We start from the raw sequence: 17,586 nt of genomic DNA on the forward strand, positions 1-17,586 counted from the left end.
ACTCAGGAAAGCTTGGCAAAGTGTTTGCCATTTGGCCGGTGCGTCGTGGCCAAATGTGAACCATGGCTTTCCCGGCAGACTGGCACACCACTTTGTCTGCTCTGAACAAAGATCCAGCTTGTTTGTGCAGTCGAGCACATCATGTGTAGTATGCACAGTAACTTACACCAGGTATCGCAGCAGACGGCCCGGGATGCAACTGCAACAGTGGGACAAATCGATCTGAGGGCTGGGCACCGCTTAGTCTGGACGATGCAATTATCCCGCGGAGCAAGGCGGCGTGCACAAAGCCCTGGGGCCATCAGCCAAGGGATTTCCGGACGTCCGAGTTAAGGAGAGCTGCGATGGCACCACAGGTCCTGTGCATGGTCTTACAATGTTCAGCTCATATCACTGCAAAGCCGCTACTCTATCTCACTTCGACTGCCAGGGAACAACGTTGGCGGATGATTCGACGAGGGCGACTGACTGCGGGGTCATCGGGGCTTGAGCGGGATCCTGTCTCTGGCAGACAGGATGCGGCTTGTGCGACATTCGGAGCTTTTCTCGTCCCAGCACCGTGGCTGCGTCAACAACGTCGCTGGAAAATGCAAGAGTGGACACGGACTATTCCGTGCCGAACATGCAACCCCCTTTCCGCACTGGAGGGCTGAAGCGGTGTGGCAGTTTGCTGCACGGAGCTAAGTCCGGACATCCCCAACTCAATGTCCAAAGCGCCTTCCAGCCCAGGCACCGTGTCGCCCCGGTTCTCGTTCCTGTTGTGAGACATACGTCGCGCAGTAGCGGCTCTCACTGCATCCTGCCGTCTTGGGGCTCGTCGCACTGGCTGATTCGGCCTCTTACGGGAAACTCGCAGCACTACAGCTGCGGACGGAGCAGTTGTGGCGTCCAACTTTGTGGCCCTGATTCTCGAATGAGCCTGCCGAGAATGGACGATCTTCAAGCCATCGCTAGCCAAAAGGGGCAGCGTGCAGCGCGCAATGTGCAGAAGCTGGAGAGTAACGGAAATCCGGGTTGTGTGATATTGCGACTTCCCGGTCGGTGTCTAAGAACTGTCCGTTTTGTCACCCCCGCTGGGCCGGCTCCGGACGCAGGATACACGAGGTTTCCATGGTTGGGCTATAGCCTGAACCACTGCAAGTCGTCTGGAGCGCTTGGCAGACGAGTTCCCATGGCCCCAATGACGAGCATCGACAAGGCTAATCAAAACAGTATGCCGCCTTTGTGCGGCGGAATCCCACAGACCAGGATGCATTCCGGCACCCATGGCCAGACCACCGCCCGTCCGGACTCTCTCCACGCTTGAGTCCTGCTGACCCTGCCCGTGAAGCCACTTGGCTCGTGGTTGGCTGCTGGGTTAAGGAAATGTGGCCCTGCCGCTAAATAAGGTATGTCATCTAACCATGTACGGCTGTAGTTACAGTGCACGATGTGTCTCTGGATGGCCGAGCTTGCTTATTTGGGCAGTGACTGCCCTCCTCCGCCGCGGCCAAAGGAGCGCCTGGGGTTCCGGAAGATGCAGGCTGTTAGACAGGCGTGACCTAGGTTACGGCACGTCCCACTCATAACCAGACCTCGCGCTCGCCAGTTGATGGGCTAAGTGGAAATCGCGGCTCCTATTAGAAGCGTTGAGGTCACCAGAAGGGGCACCCTTCCCCCTTTTCGCCTCCCTACCTACTTCATCCACCATCTCTCAGCGTTCATGTCGTAGGTGGCCGCCCTGGCCGACATCCATTCTCTCGACATGGAGGGTCTCACATTGATCCTGCTCTACCTGGCCATACCGAGCCTTCTCTTCTCTGCCATTAGGCAGATTCTATCATGGAAGAAGGCTGGGGGTTCCAAAGCCAGGTTTCCTGGACCGCAGCAGTTCCCCATCGTTGGGCGTGTCCATGACCTGCCCCGATTTTCGCTCTGGTTGAAGTTCAAGGAGTGGGCCGACATATACGGGCCCATCTACTACACCAGGGCCCTGAACCAGCCGTTCATCATCGTGTCGGACCAGAAGATTGCGGAAGAGTTGCTCGTTAAGAGGGGCCACATCTACTCAGGTCGACCTCAGATCCGATCCCTCATCAGACACAAAGAGGGCCCGGCGTATTCTGCCTTGATGGACCGCCATGGTGAGTTGGCTTGCAGACCCGTTCTGCCCCCGTTCAAGCTGGTTACTGACAAGCCGCGTCCCAGACATCTGGAAAACGCAACGCAAGTGGGCGCATGCCGCCGTGATGGAGGCGTACCAGCACCACTTCTACGGGCACGTCGAGCGCGAGACGAAGCGCTACCTGGGGCTGGTGCTGCTCGACCCGGCCCGCTTCCTGGACTACACGCGCGAGTACTGCGGGCGCATCATGTCGCGGCTGGCGTGGGATGACGCGACCCAGGGGCGCGCCAACGGCGACAGCGCCGACCAGACGCTGCACTGCATGAGCGTGTCGGGCCCCATCACCAACACCATGACGCCGCTATGGTACCTGCCGGCGCCGATCAACCCGTGGTACAACTTCGAGATCAAGCGCGAGGCCGAGCAGCGCGCCTGGTGGCTGAACAACTTCCGGCTGGCCAAGCACCGCATGAAGAATGGCGACCTGCCCAGCGACACGTGGGCGTACCGGTACTTTCAGCAGCTGAAGCGCGAGGGCAACGAGACGCTCGACCAGGCCGAGGACCAGGAGGTGTTTGCGAGCTGCATGATCGGGTTCCTGAACCTGGTCGGCGTGGTCACCATCAGCGGGCCGCTCAAGTTCTTCCTGATGGCCATGGCGCTGCACCCGGAGTGGCAGAAGAAGGCCCAGGCCGAGGTGGACCGCGTGTGCGGCGACCGCATGCCGACGATAAAAGACTTTGCTGATCTCCCCACTGTCCGAGCATGCCTCAAGGAGACCGTCCGGTGGCGGTCGGGCGTGCCGCTGGGTGAGTCGCTTGCGAACATCGTCTCTCCTCCCTCTTTCCTTGCACCAAAACTGACTGACTTTTTCCATCCGACCAGGCGTCCCCCATCAAGCGGAGCGCGACGACGAGTATCGGGGTGTCAAGATCAAGAAGGGCACCATCATCCTCGCGTGCGAATGGTAAGCCCGCTCGCCCTCCCTCTCGCATTGTTGCTTGCGCAACAACCCACTCTAACCACCCCCAACCCCCGCGCGGCAGGGCCCTCAACCGCGTGCCGGACAAGTACCCGGACGGCGACAACTACCGGCCGGAGCGGTGGCTGGAGCCGGGGTGGCCGACGTACCAGGAGCCGCTGACGCGGTACCCCAACTTCCGCGAGGGGCAGGCGATGCACACGTTCGGGTGGGGGCGGCGCACCTGCCTGGGGCAGACGATCGTGGACGACGAGACGTTCGTCTTCGGCGCCGCGGTGCTGTGGGCCTTCGACCTCGCGCAGAAGGTCTGCCCCTGCACCGGCCGCCCCGTGCCCATCGACTCCCAGGCCACCAACAGCCACGTCATCCTCGAGCCCCTGCCCTACCAGCTCAGCATCAAGGTGCGCAGCCGCGAGCGCGCCCGCCACATCCTCGATGGCTATCACGAGGTCATGGCGGAGCTGAAGGTTTGAGGCGAGCGCGCGCCTGAGCGTTTGCGAGCCGCTGGTGCGTGGTGTCCTGCGTCTGCGTGGGTTGATGTGGGAAGGGTAGGAGGGGGGCATCATCTGAGATCTATACTGTCGAGAGGGTGTGTGCGGGGCAATTCGTAGCTTGGTATGCTGCACTGGCCGGTTGCAGGGGACTGATCGGATGAGAAATATCACGGCCGATGGGAGCGTGGTGTCGGTTTCTCTGTTTTGTTTCTGTCTTTCATCTATCCTATCTCTCATGTGTTGTAGTGGTCCTAGCACCTGCTGTCAGATGTCACAATTCCAGGAACATCAACCCCCCCCCCCCCCCTTTGCTGGCTGGCTGTAGTTTCCTTGTGTTCTTGCCCGATGCAACTTGAATTGGGAGCTTCTCTCGGACTCCCCCAACTTGGGAGGCGAAGCCAGCAGGGATTTAGATTGTGGCGCGGTCTAACCATTGCCTTAACGATGGAGACAGTGTTCTCCGGTGTAGGTTTGCCTACAAACGAACTGCCCTTTTTGCCGGCGAGGTGGTGTGCTCGGATTTCGGCACGGTCCAACCGGAGGATATGAAGCAGCCTAGTCTCGCTTCTCCGCCTAGGTAAGTCACATTCGAGCGGTGCTTGCAATTCGTAAAGTTGTTGATAGGCTGGACATGTCGCCTCTTGCTTGACGAATGGTTAAAAAGTGCGAGATTAGACTGTCTTGCTGTAGACATTCGGCACAGGTGGCTATGTCGCGAGGAGGCAGTTCAATTATTATTACACCATCTAAGGGCGGCCAGCATTCAAAAATTTACACCGGACTAACTTCAGCGCTATCCTAGGACTCTGACCGCCTTCATTTGTTAGATTTCCTCATCGTAATTTTCAATCTCAGCGTATTCACCCACAGAAAATCCGTATCACCAGTTGATGGCGCCGAATTCAGAGTCGCCACTCTTTTTCCGGCTCCTCGACACAGACCCGAGGCTGCTGTGAGCGGCGAGGAGGGCTCGTATCATCTCACTCAACTCCCTCCCAAGAGTGGCGAGGCAGCATCGACTGCAGAACGACTGCAGGGGCCCTGAGATAGAATACACTCGGCCCTTTTGCGAGAAGAACTGGGGGTGGACACCGGCTACGGCGAGGTCACAACACGGGCTCGTGAGGTAGAATCCTGGGGACTATCTGCGGCACAAGGCATCTGAGGAGGTCGGATCTCCAGTGGAGTGTATTCTCAGAAGCGTTGAGACATATCGCCGCATACGCGGAAGTTGACGTCCATCGGTAACTATTTTGGTCTAGATCGAGCGTTTCAGAATCTGTTGTGTCAAATGTGAACTGGACATTCCATACACGGCCGAGTTTCGTGAAGTTGGGGGCGGAAAATGGTAACCGGAAAAATACCTTGTTTCTGTGGGTCAAAGCAGGGGGCTGGGACACTTCTGCCAGTCAGCAACGATATCTCCCCTCTCAACGCCGGATGCTCCTGTGTAGTGTATTTGCGACAATGGACTGGCTTATAAGTGAGCGAGTGGTGATCCGGCATCCTCATGAACAACACGACTTGGGCGGGCTAACAGGGCATATTTGGGTCCAACCTAAATGGATACCCCTGAGTGATTAATTCCCCGGCCCGGCCGAGGTAGGACACTCGAGTCGCACGAAGGAGCAAGCAACTCGGAGAACTTCTTCCTGGTCACCCGCTCACTGTTTACTCGCGATCTGTACAAAACCCCGCGCGCGATCCCAGCCGCCGCTTCCTGCCCACCGGTCTCCTACGAAGCCAAGAATCCCAAACGCGTTTCAGCTGAACCAAGATGCAGCTGCCACTCCAGACCGAAGCTCTCGTGTTGTCTGAGGCCGGCGGGCCCTTTGTGCTGACGCCGATCGTCATCCAGGACCTGCGGCCGGACGAGGTGCTGGTCGAGATAAAATACTCGGGCGTGTGCCACACCGTATGTACGCCCCCGTCACAGCCCTCACGGCCCTCACAATGACCCCTCCAGCCACCCGGTGAATGGACAGCTAACTCGGCCCATCACCCACGAGTAGGACTTCTGGGTCCAGCAGGGCAATCTCGCCGATGTCATGGGGTTTCCGGCCATTGCCGGGCACGAGGGCGCGGGGATTGTCCGGGCCATCGGCTCCGACGTCAAGAACAAGTCCCTCCAGGTGGGCGACGCCGTGCTGCTCTCGTTCACCGCCTGCGGGGACTGCGATGATTGCAAACACAATTACAGCCGCTGCCGCATGTTCGGCCCACTCAACCTGACCGGCACCCGGCGTCAGGATGGCACCAGCCCAACCAAGCTGCTCGATGGCAGGCCAGTGCGCAGCCAGTTCTTCGGGCAGTCCTCGTTTTCCCGCTTCACGGCAGCACACGAGCTCTGCGTCGTCAAGTGCCCCTCTCCCGAAGACCTGGCCATCTACTCCCCGATGGGCTGCGGCTACCAAACCGGCGCCGGAACCATCCTCAACGTGCTCAAGCCGAGGCCCGACCAGACGGTGGCCGTGTTCGGCGCCGGCAGCGTCGGGTTTGCCGCCATCATGACCGCCGCCAGCATCCCGGCGAAGCAGGTCATCGCCATCGACATTGTGGAGCAGAAGCTGGCGCTGGCGAGGGAGCTCGGGGCGACGCACACCATCAACACGGCCGCGATCCAGGGGAGCGTCGTCGACGAGGTCATGAAGCTGACGGGCGGCAAGGGCGTCGACTTCGCCGTCGACACGACCGGCGTGTCGGCCGTCGTCGAGAAGATGCTGGACTGCCTGGCATATGCGGGGACGGCGGCGTCGGTGGGCGCTCCGCCCAGGGCGGACAAGATCACCGTCAACGTGGGGTCCTTCTTTGCCGAGAAGAAGAATTGGCTGGCCATCGCCGAGGGCGACTCTCACCCGCCAGAGGTTGGACCACCAGGATCACCAGATCTTCGACTTTTGGTTGGCGCTAACTTGGACAGTTCATTCCCCGGCCGATCGACCTGCACAAGCAAGGGAAGTTTCCCATAGAGAAAATCTGCAAAGTGTACCCTGTGGCGGACCTCAAGACAGCGATTGCGGACATGAAGACTGGAGCAGTAAGGGCTTTATTCGCGCTTTCGCGCTGGACGTGGCTAACACACGCAGGTTATCAAACCAATCATCCAGTTCTAGGGGTGAGATAAGTGGCTGGACGGTGTGGAGAGACAGTCAAAGCTTGCATGATCGTGGGTGGTAATGCCATCTCTGTTGAGCGTCTCAACTCAATCAATGCTGCTGTCATTCAACACTTGGACCGGTTTCTCGAAGAGCGGTCTCGTGTGGGATGGTATCAGAGGCTTCTTGAGTATCGGAGACTTCTTGACGGCCACCTCACACCTTCTTTTCCTTGACCGCCGCGGCTTACCCTCCTGGCTGCCCCGTCCGGCACCGTTGCCTCTTTCCTTGTCTGCCGCCACCCCACCCGAAGACCACTTGGGGATTGAGGAATGGGAGGGAGGAGGAGGGGGGTCAGGGACATTGACATGCCGAGCGATTACAACACACTGAACGTTGCAACTGAACGCTGAATTACGGTGTTTATATGTCAATTCTTTATTTAACTAGCTCAACTCGCCGCTGGCGCCTGGAGCGCTGCACCCAGGCGACGAGGCAGCTGCGAAAGAAACCACGGTCTTGACCCAGCGAGCGCTCGCTCACAGGAAAAGCCAGCAGCTCATCGGATACACAAGCCCAGTGAAATCATTCTTGCGCTCCTCAAACGTGGGCCCGGGCTCCTGGATGGTGAAGTTGAACGCCGACGGACCCTGCCAGTCGCCCATAACGCTGCGGATCGGATAGAAGAAGCCCTGAATAGGCGGTTCAAAGGTAGAAGAAGCCACTGGCATACTCTGTCAGGGCCATTCAGGGGTAAACTCAGGGGAAGGGCTACAGAGGTTTGTCATAACATTCAGTCCTAGGAAAGGTATCGCAATTAATGCGTTTTGAGCGATTAGGATGATCAGAATGGTAGCTGCGAGAGGGTTCGAAGCGCAAGCGGGCTCATAAGCTCTCGCAAGCCACTGAGCAACTGGATATGGCGAATGTGGTCTATTGATTCTGTGTAATATACGGGAGAAACAGGGGAGAGAAATAGTGGGCCCTGCAACACATTGCATCCTCCTTCTCCCTCCGGAGCAGTAGCATCGAGGTCGACACAACATCTTCGTCACCGTTGTGCCCTGTCTCGCTCCGCATTAACCATTTCCCACCTCTGCCCATCTAGGCACAGAACCTAACCCTGCAAGCTCTTGATGAAGCGCGCCCTGATATCCTTGGCAATCTCGATATTGTTCTGCGCTCTCCTCCGGGATGCCTCGGCGCGCCTCTCCAGCCACTGGTTGCGGTCCCGCACAAAGGCTTCGAGCCGCTCCTCTCTCTGCTTAATTAGCTGCCGCTGCGCGTCCGTCAGGGGCCTGTCGGCGGCCGGCTCGGGAGGCGGCGCGACGGTGGGCCGGTTCGGCAGCCGCTGGTCGACGGGCAGGATGTCCAGCTTGGGCCCCGGAAGCGTCTGGTACCAGTAGGCCGTGGTGGACCAGTCGTCGCGCAGGTGGTTGGCGTGGCCGTGCTCCAGCTTGACGGTGATCTTCTTGCTGAAGCGCACGGGGTCGGCCAGGTGCCAGCGGTACGAGACCTGGTAGCCGGGCACGTCCTCCTCGTGGATGATGGTGCCGCAGAAGGGGTAGGCGTTCTTCTGCATGCCCCAGCCCTGGCTGAAGTAGTCCTCGCCGCCGGTGCCGTGCATGCTCGGCGGCCAGGTGTCGTCGTCGATGAAGATCAGGTCGTCGCCCTCGCCCCACCAGGTGCCCTGGTGGTGCAGCACCGAGTGGTTGCAGCCGATGTAGGCGCCCGCGCCGGTCGTCTCGAGGATGGTGTAGCCGTCGCCGGTGAGGTTGGGGACCTGGGTCTCGAGGCTGTTGGTCTGCATGGCGTTCGGGGCCCAGCCGTTGGTGGGGTTCTCGCGCCGCCAGTGGGCGTGGAAGTAGAGGATCTCGTTCGGGTCGAAGGGGGCCGGGAGCAGCTCGTAGTCGATGTAGAAGTACTGGAAGTAGGCGTGCTCGCCCTGGTTCTCAATCTCGATGCGGGCGCGCTTGTTGAACGGCATGGTCAAGTAGCAGTTGAAGGCGGCCGAGCCGCCGAACTTCTTCTCCTCGGACGGCTTCACCGAGACGGTGAAGGGGAGGGACTGGAAGTTGGCGGCCATGGAGTGGCCGAGGCAGAAGAAGTCGCCGATGGGAGCGAGGACGTTGGGCGTCTCGGAATCGTCCCAATACATACGGATGAGCACCTTGCGGTAGTAGTCGGGATCACTGTCTTCGTAGCTGAGACCCAGGGCGTTGTGGATCTCCATCATGGCGACGCCCGACTTGGAGTACGGAATGAGGCCCGGACCGAGGATGCGGCGGCACGTCTGGACGAACCACAGGTGGGTGATCATGCCCGGGCCCTCCAGATCGGCGAGGACCGCCGTCTCGCCCGGCTGCACGACGAAGGCATCCTCGTTGAGGCCGGACTGGTCCCAGCTGGAGATGCGAGCAGTCCGCGCGGTCTTGCGCTGGGCCACCGAAGAAAGCAGATCTCCTCGGGCGAGGGATGGAACCGGGGTCGTCATTTTTGGTAGTGGGTTGGGGTTCGAGGTAACTGGATGTGTGTATAGTGAGTGTCTTCGATTCGATATCCGCAGAAGTTGGATCCAAACTTGGATCAAGTCCTCGAGACGCAGACATCTTGCCCGATTTATAGTGTATACCCTGGATTTAGGAACGCCAGATCACGGGTGGATTTTGAGAAACTCGAGATCCGCTTTGTGGGCATGAAAGAAAACGGAGGGCATTCAATGACCGAGGAGCTTCACGGCCATCGACAGACTGGGAGGCTGGCCATGCTTGGCAGAGTGCCGGGAGTGGTCCTTGCGGATCCACCATCCACCATTACACTGCCATATCCCTGGAAGTTCGAAGCATGGCGCCTCAACATCCGTCACGTGCGGGTAGCATCGCGGAGTTGTCGCTAGCTCCGCGATAATTCCCACTTTTGCGAAGCCGGTGCGGGTCTCGTGGTTCTGGAACTTCGACCAGCATCACCAGATGAAGGAGGCAGTCTCGGCGGAGATAGCTATTTCAGACCCACGTCCCCAGATGCCCTGGATGTTCCGGACCCCCCACTACTGACCGATCTGCCGTCTGCAGTTGCACCGGCTGTGGAAGCGGCAATGCCATGCGACAGTGTACTCAGCCGAGAGTCAAGACGCCGAGACCCACGCCGAGACCGACACGGAGACAGTCCAATCATCTGATCATCTGATGGCCGAGCAAGATGTTCCAGCAAGCCCCTCTGGGGTCCCAGAGGAGGACGCGAACCCGCCAGCTCCAAACCCCAATGCTCCGCCAAGACAGCGCCGCAGCCGGGCCATCACGGCATGTAACGCCTGCCGGACGAGGAGGACGAGATGCGATCGGCGCAGCCCCGCTTGTGGCTTCTGTCGCACCCGCGGACTCGATTGCCAATACGAGCAAAGCCAGACCAGCGCCGCGTCTAGGTGAGTTTTGTCACTCCCGTGCTCAGCAACAACACGTCACATGGAGTGTCCGCCTTCGGATCTCGAGTCCTAACACCGCTGCTCGCCCGCTCCAGAGTGGAGGCAGAGCTTGCCGCCATCAACCGCCGGCTGGACTACATCGCTAGCTCCTTGCAGGCAACGCATCCAACGCACCCGCACCCGCATTATCAACATCCCCAACAGCTTTCCCCGGTCGTGGACGCGGAGAATCAAGATCATGCCGATAGCCATGCGTCTCATGCCGTGACAGGGGTCGAAAGATCGCCCTTCCAGCTGCTAGTGACCGACTGCATGATGGAGGTGCTCGGTCTCGGCCCCGGATTTGCGCGGGATCTCGTGCGGCTCGAGCGAGCCATCACGCCACCGCATGCACGAATCGGCCTCGCGGCGCGCCTGTGCTTTCTACCGCAGCAGCAAGCGCTCGCCGCGCTCGATGCCTTCTCCGCCCACGTCCACATCTGGTACCCGATCCTCCGCCCGGGCTTCACGGAGCGCTACGTTAGCGTGCTCTCAGGACCGCTGGCGCCCGGTCCGGAGTCTTGCTTGGTGCTGTCGGTGGCGGCGGTGGGTGCCCTCGCTCTGGAAGACGAGGTGGTGCGAACAGGGGCACCATCACCATCATACCCCGAAAAGAACAGCGAGCTCTATCTGGAAGCCGCCACTGCGTCGCTGCCGGCTGTGCTCACCGATGAGAGCATCGAGAGTATCCAGGCGCTGGTGCTGCTGAGCATCTACCACTGCTGCCTTTCCAGGCCTTGCCAGGCTTATGACTACGCCATGAATGCCTCCTTCAAGGTGCAGAACTTGCTCAAATGCGTGCATGAGGTGGGAAAGGAGGACGAACTCTACGAGCAGGCAAAGAGGTGTTATTGGGCCGTCCTCCTGCTAGAGAGCGAGCTGCGCGACCAGCTCGAAATGGTCGACAGCGGCATCTGGAACTGCGACGACAAGGTCGACTTGCCCGACAGCCGCCGTTCATGGCACTTTGATCTCGATGCCGGCTCTCCGGGCACAACAACAGCCTCCTCTCCCGGCAGCATCATCAGCCGAGCATCGGCAGACGGGGGCGCCCATGCTTCGGACAGGGTCCAGGCATACTTCCTAGCCGAGATTGCCATGAGGCGCATGCTCCATCGCTGCTACACGGCCATCCGCAGGACGCCGCACGGCGACATCGTCTACGCGCCAGCCATCGCGCTCGAGCTCGAAACGCAGCTCGACGAATGGCAGAGCTACCTGCCCGACGCCGTCCATTTCCGCCACCTGGCTGCCCCGGAGCCTCTGAGCAACTTCCTCCGAGTGCAGTACTACTGCTGCAAGATGTCCATCTACTGGCCGGCCGTGTATCAGTGCATCCAGGACGGCGGCGCCACCACCCCCGAGATCCTCGAGCACTGCGAGAGGTTCTTTCACGCGTATATGCAGTCCATTCCCAGCTTGTTGACGGCCGTCCGCGACTGCATCGTCAACCGCTGGACGCTCTACGCCACTATCTTCACCACCTCGATGGCGGTCCTCCAGGCCGCTGCGACACCCTGTCTGCGGACCGGCTGTGCTGTCGACTGGGCTCACCTCCTGGCCTGCCTGCGGTCGACAAGGACGGTAGACGTCCGCATCGTGCAGGCCAGCCCCTCGTTATCCCTGTTGCACCGCACGCTCGCCGATCGGCTGGCAGACGTGTGCCCTGACGACGCTACTATTACAGCTCCAGCCCATCCCATACCGTGATCGTCTCAAACACGGCGCTGCCCGCGCTTCCCGTCGCGAAGGCCGTCACCCCTCCCAAGTCTTGCCCGGAGCCCGAGTACACCATGGTCGCGAGCGCAAAACGGTCGTTTGCGAATACCTCGAGGATGTCTCCATCCGACAAGATCCGAATACGAAGTTTCTCTATGCTCTCTGTTCCATCGGCGTCCCGTGTTGTAAGGAGGGTGAAGGGACCGGCGTCCGGACACTTGTTGACCGCCGGGTCGGTGTTCGAGGCGTGACGGTCGACAACGATGGTCTCGGTCGCGGCCGAGAATGTCACCGTGGTACATGTGGACAGATCTACGTTGTGGCGCAGGTGGAAGCCAACGTCTTGACATCCCGCGCCGATCGCGACGGTGGCCGCGAGCTCCCAACTTGTAGAGCGGGTGTGGCAGATGCCTCGCCTCGTGATCGAGTTGGACTCCGGCAAGGCGATGTCGGTTGCACTGTGCTGATGATGGCTGGCCTCACGCAGCTGCGCCAGTTCCGCGACCGGCCTCACGCCCAACGTCAAGACGGTGAAGGTAGTTGTGTCCCCGTCCGGCTCCGGCCTGAGCACGAAGGGAGAGATGTCCCGCAGGGAGCTCCGCAGGGCGCCGACGACTCGTGGGATCCGGAGGAGGAAGATCTCGCGAGGGACCGCAAGAGAACCGTTCCAGCCCTTTTCCGCAGCGGCGCCCAGGGGCAGGTCTTCCTCTGGAATCCAGCCGTACACAATCGTCCGACCAGTCCGGGGGTCCGTGAACGAGTTCGCGGCGTAGTACGGTCCGTGGTCGAGGTATCCCCCGTGTTCGTATTGGAATCGAACACCGCCGTCGCCGCTGGCAACAAGGCGGCCCGACATCCACAGCTGAGCCCTCACCGTCCGCGACGGCGCCGCCGCGGCCGTGACGGAGCGCTCATAAGAGCGCACATGATCCTTCTCGACGTCTCCTTCGGCGCCCAGAATCAGAAAGTGTCGGACCTCCGACTCGGCCCGCAGCGCCACCAGGTTGGCACACTCCCAGTTGACGCCGTAGTTGCCACTCCACTTCGGCGACGGCTGGAACCGCGCGGGCAGGTCGACCAAGGGACCAAGGCATCTCCACTCCTCTTCAGGATCGTCGCGACGGATCTCGTACAGAAACACGGTCGGCCCGCGGTCTTGTATGCCGCCCGAGACGAGCCCGTAGAGTACCGGCCCCCTCCCACTCTCCGAGGACCTGCGCTCGGCGTCGCAGGGAATCAGAGGCAACTCCGTCACGAACGGATCCCGAAACCCGGTGACGGCCACGCCGGCCGGCTCGCCAGCCACGACGGGGTTGCGCGCCGATTTCGTCCACGTCTTGCCGCCGTCGCGAGACAGCGCGATGGCCAAGCCCGCTGCGCTGCGCGGGTACGGCGGCGTGCTCCAGTGGAAGGGCAGTTGTCTGACCGACGAGTACGCAACCCGCAAGGTACCGTCCGACTCGTTGGCGGGAGGGATCCAGCAGCCGGTGAACACCCCTTGGGCGTCGTATGCTTGGTCCGGGAGGAGCGCCGGGGACGGGTCGGCTGGCGTCCAGCACAGCATGTCCTGGGACACGATGTGTCCCCAGGACATGTTGCCCCATTCGCATCCGGACGGGTTGCCTGCGTAGGGTGATGGGATTTTGCGTTAGGTCTTTGTCGTGACTGGAATGAACACAACCTCTGGGGAAGGCTCACATTGGTAGAAGAGATGATACGTCTTGGTGTTCGGATCGTAGCCAGGAGCGCATGGGTCGTTGATCCAGCTGTTTGCAGTGAAGTGGAACCTGGGTCGCCGTGACGTCGAGTGTCCCATGGTGGACAGAGAGAAAGAGAAGGCAGATCAGGGGCCGATGGAAACTGTCTGAACTTAGTGGTGACTCGCGTTCCAGAGCTGGACTAGCCGAGGGAACGGACACAACGGCGTGCGTGCGGTAGGCACGGTACGTATATGGCGAATGACTCCTTGAGTTTCGAACTTGTCATCAAGGGCTTCATGTTGGCCATGTTCACCCATCCCTCATGATGTAAACCCCTTAACTAAATAGAGTGTGGCGTCAAATAGCCGCGATCATCTTGTGCGGAATTAAGTTGATGTCCGCGAAGCCTATGTACATAACACTCCGAATTACACCCATCCACCCCTGGTGTTCGGGCTAATAGTGTAATTCTTGGCCGACTTAGCCCGGGGGCTGTCCTGAGTGTGGCGTCAAACAGCCGTGGATCATCTTTCGCGGAGTTAAGTTGAAGTCCGCGAAGCCTCAAGACAGTACACTACGGATTATACCCTACGCTACCCCTGGTCTTCGGGTCGATACACTAATTCTTAGCTGACTCAGCCCGGGTCTACCCTGCACGTCCCAATGGCGATGTATCGCGTTCATCCCCTTGCATGACTGGACCGCAGTCTGGCCTTCAGTTGTAGCAGTCCGCCTGCTGTGGAGTTCCTCGTGGCGCAACATCCGGGGTCCCTGGGGTTCCCCAGGATCCCCAGATCAACCCAGATTAGCGGATTTGTCGCGGGGAATGGCTTTTTCACCCCCGCACCCACCTAGTGTACATACACTATTGCGTCCTTGGGCTGTTGGCTCAAGCCCGGTTGTTGATTTGAGAAACCGGTCACCTCGTCATGCACAAGGTACTGCACCTACGTGTTGAGAGATAAAGCCTCACTCCTGCTCCTGCCAGATTGATTTTATCTGACTTGCGGCATTGTCATCGATGGCATTCGAGTCCATTCGCACTTGGGCACAACAAGTCTGCAGCGACTCAAGAGTCAGAACGGCAACACCACTGAATCCGCGAGTCATCACGCAACGAGTTGACACGATGATTCTGATACACGGGTAAGTAGAGTACCTGCCTACCTTCTCATATTGATCCAACACAAGCAAAAGCGGAAACTGACCAGCATTCCATCCCAGCATCGACTATTCTGTTGTCAATCCCGACAACAAGTGGAAGATGCTGAGATCACAGTCGCGATTTGCGCTCTTGGGTTAGTCAAACCGCCCCCTGAGTCCAGATGTCCTGTCCATAACTTGAGGTTATGTCGGTAATGTATCTAACACTCAAGGACACAACCAACAGCGCTCCTGATCTCGTCGGGCGTCGTGATGCAAGGATTCGACATCGTGGCTGGAGGACAGCTCGCGGCCCTGCCCGCGTTCAAGGAAAAGTTCGGGGTGCTGCAGGACGACGGCAGCTACCTGATCCCGGCCCACTACCTATCCGCCTGGAACTCGATCGCCCCAGCCATGGAGATAGCCACCTCCTTCATCTTCGCCCCGCTGCTCGAGAAGTACGGCCGCAAGTGGGGGATCCTGGCCGCGTCGCTCATCTCGACTGTCGGCGTCATCCTCCAACAGCTGGCTCCGGACTGGCGGACGCACCTCGCCGGCAGGGCCGTCAACGGCATCGCCATCGGCATGATGTTCACCATCTCACCGCTCTGGATCGGCGAGACCTGTCGCCCGGAGCTCCGCGGCTTCTTCCTGTGCTTCTTCAACACCAGCATCGTCTTTGGCCAGTTTGCTATTGTCGTTGTCTCGCAGGGCAGCAATCACCTGTCGGGCAAATGGCAGTGGTGGCTGCCCGTCGTCGCTATGTACTTCTTCCCCTGTAAGTCAAAGAGTTCCCCCCACCCTCCCTTGCAGTCTCGGTGACCACTCTGCTAACACCAGCTGCATTCCTTGACGATAGTAATCCTCACCGTCGCCTGGCCCTTCTTCCCTGAGTCGCCCTCCTGGCTCATCCGTCACGGCAAGCGAGAGGAGGCGAAAAAGGCCCTGCGCCGCATCTATGGCTTCAAGGAGCAGGCATTCTACGAGATCGAAGCGTCACGCATGGAAGAAGAGGTCCGTCTCACGAGGGATCTGGGCGGCGGCAACATCGACCCAAGCCGGCCTCGCAAAAGGATCCTGGGCGTCGACGTGGAGCGCGCAGCCGAGTGCTTCGACGCGGCCAACCGCAAGCGCACGCTGACCGCCATCTTCGCCGCGTCCGCGCAGCAGATGATCGGCGCCACGTTCGTGATCGGGTACGCGACGTACTTCTTCGAGCTGATCGGCGTCAGCAACTACTTCGCCGCGTCCATGGCCCTGTACGCCGTCATGCTCGCCGCCAGCATGTCGGCGTTCCCCCTGACCGAGATCTACGGCCGCCGGTTCCTGATCGTCGGCCCCCAGTTCGCGCTCTGCTTCATGCTTCTCATCATCGGCATCCTGGGCTGCGTCCCGGACAAGACCAAGGCCAGCTGGGGCATTGTCGCCCTGCTGTATATGTGGGCGATCATCTACCAGCTCTCCATCGGCGCCACCGGCTTCGTGCTGGCGTCCGAGATCGCGACCTTAAGGCTCAGGGCGACGACACAGGGTCTCATCACCATCACCAATGCTGTCTGGGGCTTGATCATGCAGTTTACCGTTCCGTACATGATCAATCCCGATGCCGGAAACTTGGGCGGGAAAGTTGGCTTTATCTTTTTGGGTACGGGCCTGATGGCTAGCGTCGGGGGCTGGTACCTGTTCCCCGAGACCAAGGGACTTTCCTTTGAGAAGTTGGATCAACTGTATGCCATGAAGGTGCCCCCGAGGCTGTTTCAGAAAGTGGCGGCCGAGGGCATGGGCCGACATGACGCAGGAGAGCATGTTGAGAAGGAAGACGGGATCATTACTGAGGAACACGTCCGAGTCGAAACATCGAGAGTGGCATAGGCAGGCCTTAGGGTTGCGTGGTCTGCTGTCTACCTAGAGTTGGAAGACGACCCTGACCTAAATAGCTTCTTCCGGCGCCTGTCTGACAGGTCGTGCCCCCTACAGGTTCTTACTGTGCCTTACCCAAAACTGATTCTCAATCTTGGAACCATTTGCTTTGCCATCCATTGTAGAACGTAGGAATCCTGAGAATTTTTTGCAAAAAAAAAAAATAAAAGAAAAAAAAAAAAAAAAGCACTCTGCCGACGGAAAACAAAAGCGTGGACAAACCACTCCGTTTAGATCGGCTAGCGAAACTCTTGCTCGACCATCTGTCCTCTGAGCTTCTGAAGACGTTCGAAAATGATTGCCTTATTCAAGCGACGGCTTCGGCGCCTAGAGCTCTTCATGAACTGTTGAGCCATGCTACTATGCGGAGAATCCGGGGCAGACCCGACGGCTGCGGCTAAAAATGGAGAGACCGCGATGTCCACAGCGTAGAGAGGCGAGCATGAGGGCGTTCCAGGTTGTTCGGGCCGTGAAGCCTGGATGTCATGTTGCTTTGGAAACGCCTTGTGTCGAGACTGTAATCTACCTCCGACAGTAGCTAAACATCGAGTCCAATATAACGAGGGCTAAGTTAGCATCGTCAGAAATTTCTCGAGCGCTATTATCAAAGGAAAAAGCAGAAGGAGAAGTAGGGGGAACAGAAGGAGAACAGGAAAGAAACGCGAGATGAGTCAGCTCTCTCGTTTCATTGGCCCCCTTCCGCTTACTGAATGGCGACCCGCAATGTCGGTCCGAGACTTGTGTACTCATCTTTGAGCACTCGTAGCCTCGCTAATTTCGAACGAATTCCGCCACGCCGCTGCTGGAAAACCGGATTGAGCGAGTGCTGACTGATTGTGAGCTCGCCAATGGGTGGTTGTGGTGTGAGAGCCCGGGAGATTAGCCAATCAGAAAGCGTGGATTACCAAGCTCCCCGAGCAGCCACGCAAGACCTGGGCGGATGTGGTAAGTGGCGTGGACAGAGCAAAC

At 59.3% G+C, this 17,586-nt stretch overlaps 6 protein-coding genes across 6 annotated transcripts; 4 read left to right on the forward strand and 2 right to left on the reverse strand.

Moving 5' to 3' along the window:
* Positions 1 to 1,744: 1,744 nt before the first annotated feature.
* Positions 1,745 to 3,559, forward strand: THITE_117302 (uncharacterized protein; the record flags this gene model as incomplete). Its single annotated transcript, XM_003654749.1, has 4 exons — positions 1,745 to 2,123; positions 2,188 to 2,913; positions 2,990 to 3,071; positions 3,151 to 3,559. 4 exons carry the CDS (start codon positions 1,745 to 1,747, stop codon positions 3,557 to 3,559), a joined length of 1,596 nt encoding a protein of 531 aa, XP_003654797.1.
* Positions 3,560 to 5,261: 1,702 nt separating this feature from the next.
* On the forward strand, positions 5,262 to 6,772 carry THITE_2118006 (uncharacterized protein). Its single transcript, XM_003654750.1, has 4 exons — positions 5,262 to 5,495; positions 5,593 to 6,444; positions 6,501 to 6,617; positions 6,667 to 6,772. The coding sequence occupies exons 1-4, from the start codon at positions 5,358 to 5,360 to the stop codon at positions 6,691 to 6,693; spliced, it is 1,134 nt and encodes a 377-aa protein (XP_003654798.1). The 5' UTR covers positions 5,262 to 5,357; the 3' UTR covers positions 6,694 to 6,772.
* A 785-nt stretch (positions 6,773 to 7,557) lies between these two features.
* Positions 7,558 to 9,414, reverse strand: THITE_2118009 (uncharacterized protein). Its single transcript, XM_003654751.1, has one exon. The coding sequence runs from the start codon at positions 9,167 to 9,169 to the stop codon at positions 7,793 to 7,795; it is 1,377 nt and encodes a 458-aa protein (XP_003654799.1). The 5' UTR covers positions 9,170 to 9,414; the 3' UTR covers positions 7,558 to 7,792.
* Positions 9,415 to 9,860: 446 nt separating this feature from the next.
* Positions 9,861 to 11,845, forward strand: THITE_2051257 (uncharacterized protein; the record flags this gene model as incomplete). Its single annotated transcript, XM_003654752.1, has 2 exons — positions 9,861 to 10,096; positions 10,192 to 11,845. The coding sequence occupies 2 exons, from the start codon at positions 9,861 to 9,863 to the stop codon at positions 11,843 to 11,845; spliced, it is 1,890 nt and encodes a 629-aa protein (XP_003654800.1).
* THITE_2118012 (glycoside hydrolase family 32 protein) lies at positions 11,811 to 13,910 on the reverse strand. The gene is made up of 2 exons (XM_003654753.1): positions 13,553 to 13,910; positions 11,811 to 13,477 (listed from the first exon to the last, which is right to left on the reverse strand). The coding sequence occupies exons 1-2, from the start codon at positions 13,668 to 13,670 to the stop codon at positions 11,817 to 11,819; spliced, it is 1,779 nt and encodes a 592-aa protein (XP_003654801.1). The 5' UTR covers positions 13,671 to 13,910; the 3' UTR covers positions 11,811 to 11,816.
* A 773-nt stretch (positions 13,911 to 14,683) lies between these two features.
* Positions 14,684 to 16,646, forward strand: THITE_165162 (uncharacterized protein; the record flags this gene model as incomplete). Its single annotated transcript, XM_003654754.1, has 4 exons — positions 14,684 to 14,700; positions 14,779 to 14,852; positions 14,945 to 15,475; positions 15,557 to 16,646. 4 exons carry the CDS (start codon positions 14,684 to 14,686, stop codon positions 16,567 to 16,569), a joined length of 1,635 nt encoding a protein of 544 aa, XP_003654802.1. The 3' UTR covers positions 16,570 to 16,646.
* Positions 16,647 to 17,586: the final 940 nt, after the last annotated feature.

The sequence above is a fragment of the Thermothielavioides terrestris genome, chromosome 3, assembly GCF_000226115.1.
Source record: "Thermothielavioides terrestris NRRL 8126 chromosome 3, complete sequence".
NCBI lineage: Eukaryota > Fungi > Ascomycota > Sordariomycetes > Sordariales > Chaetomiaceae > Thermothielavioides > Thermothielavioides terrestris.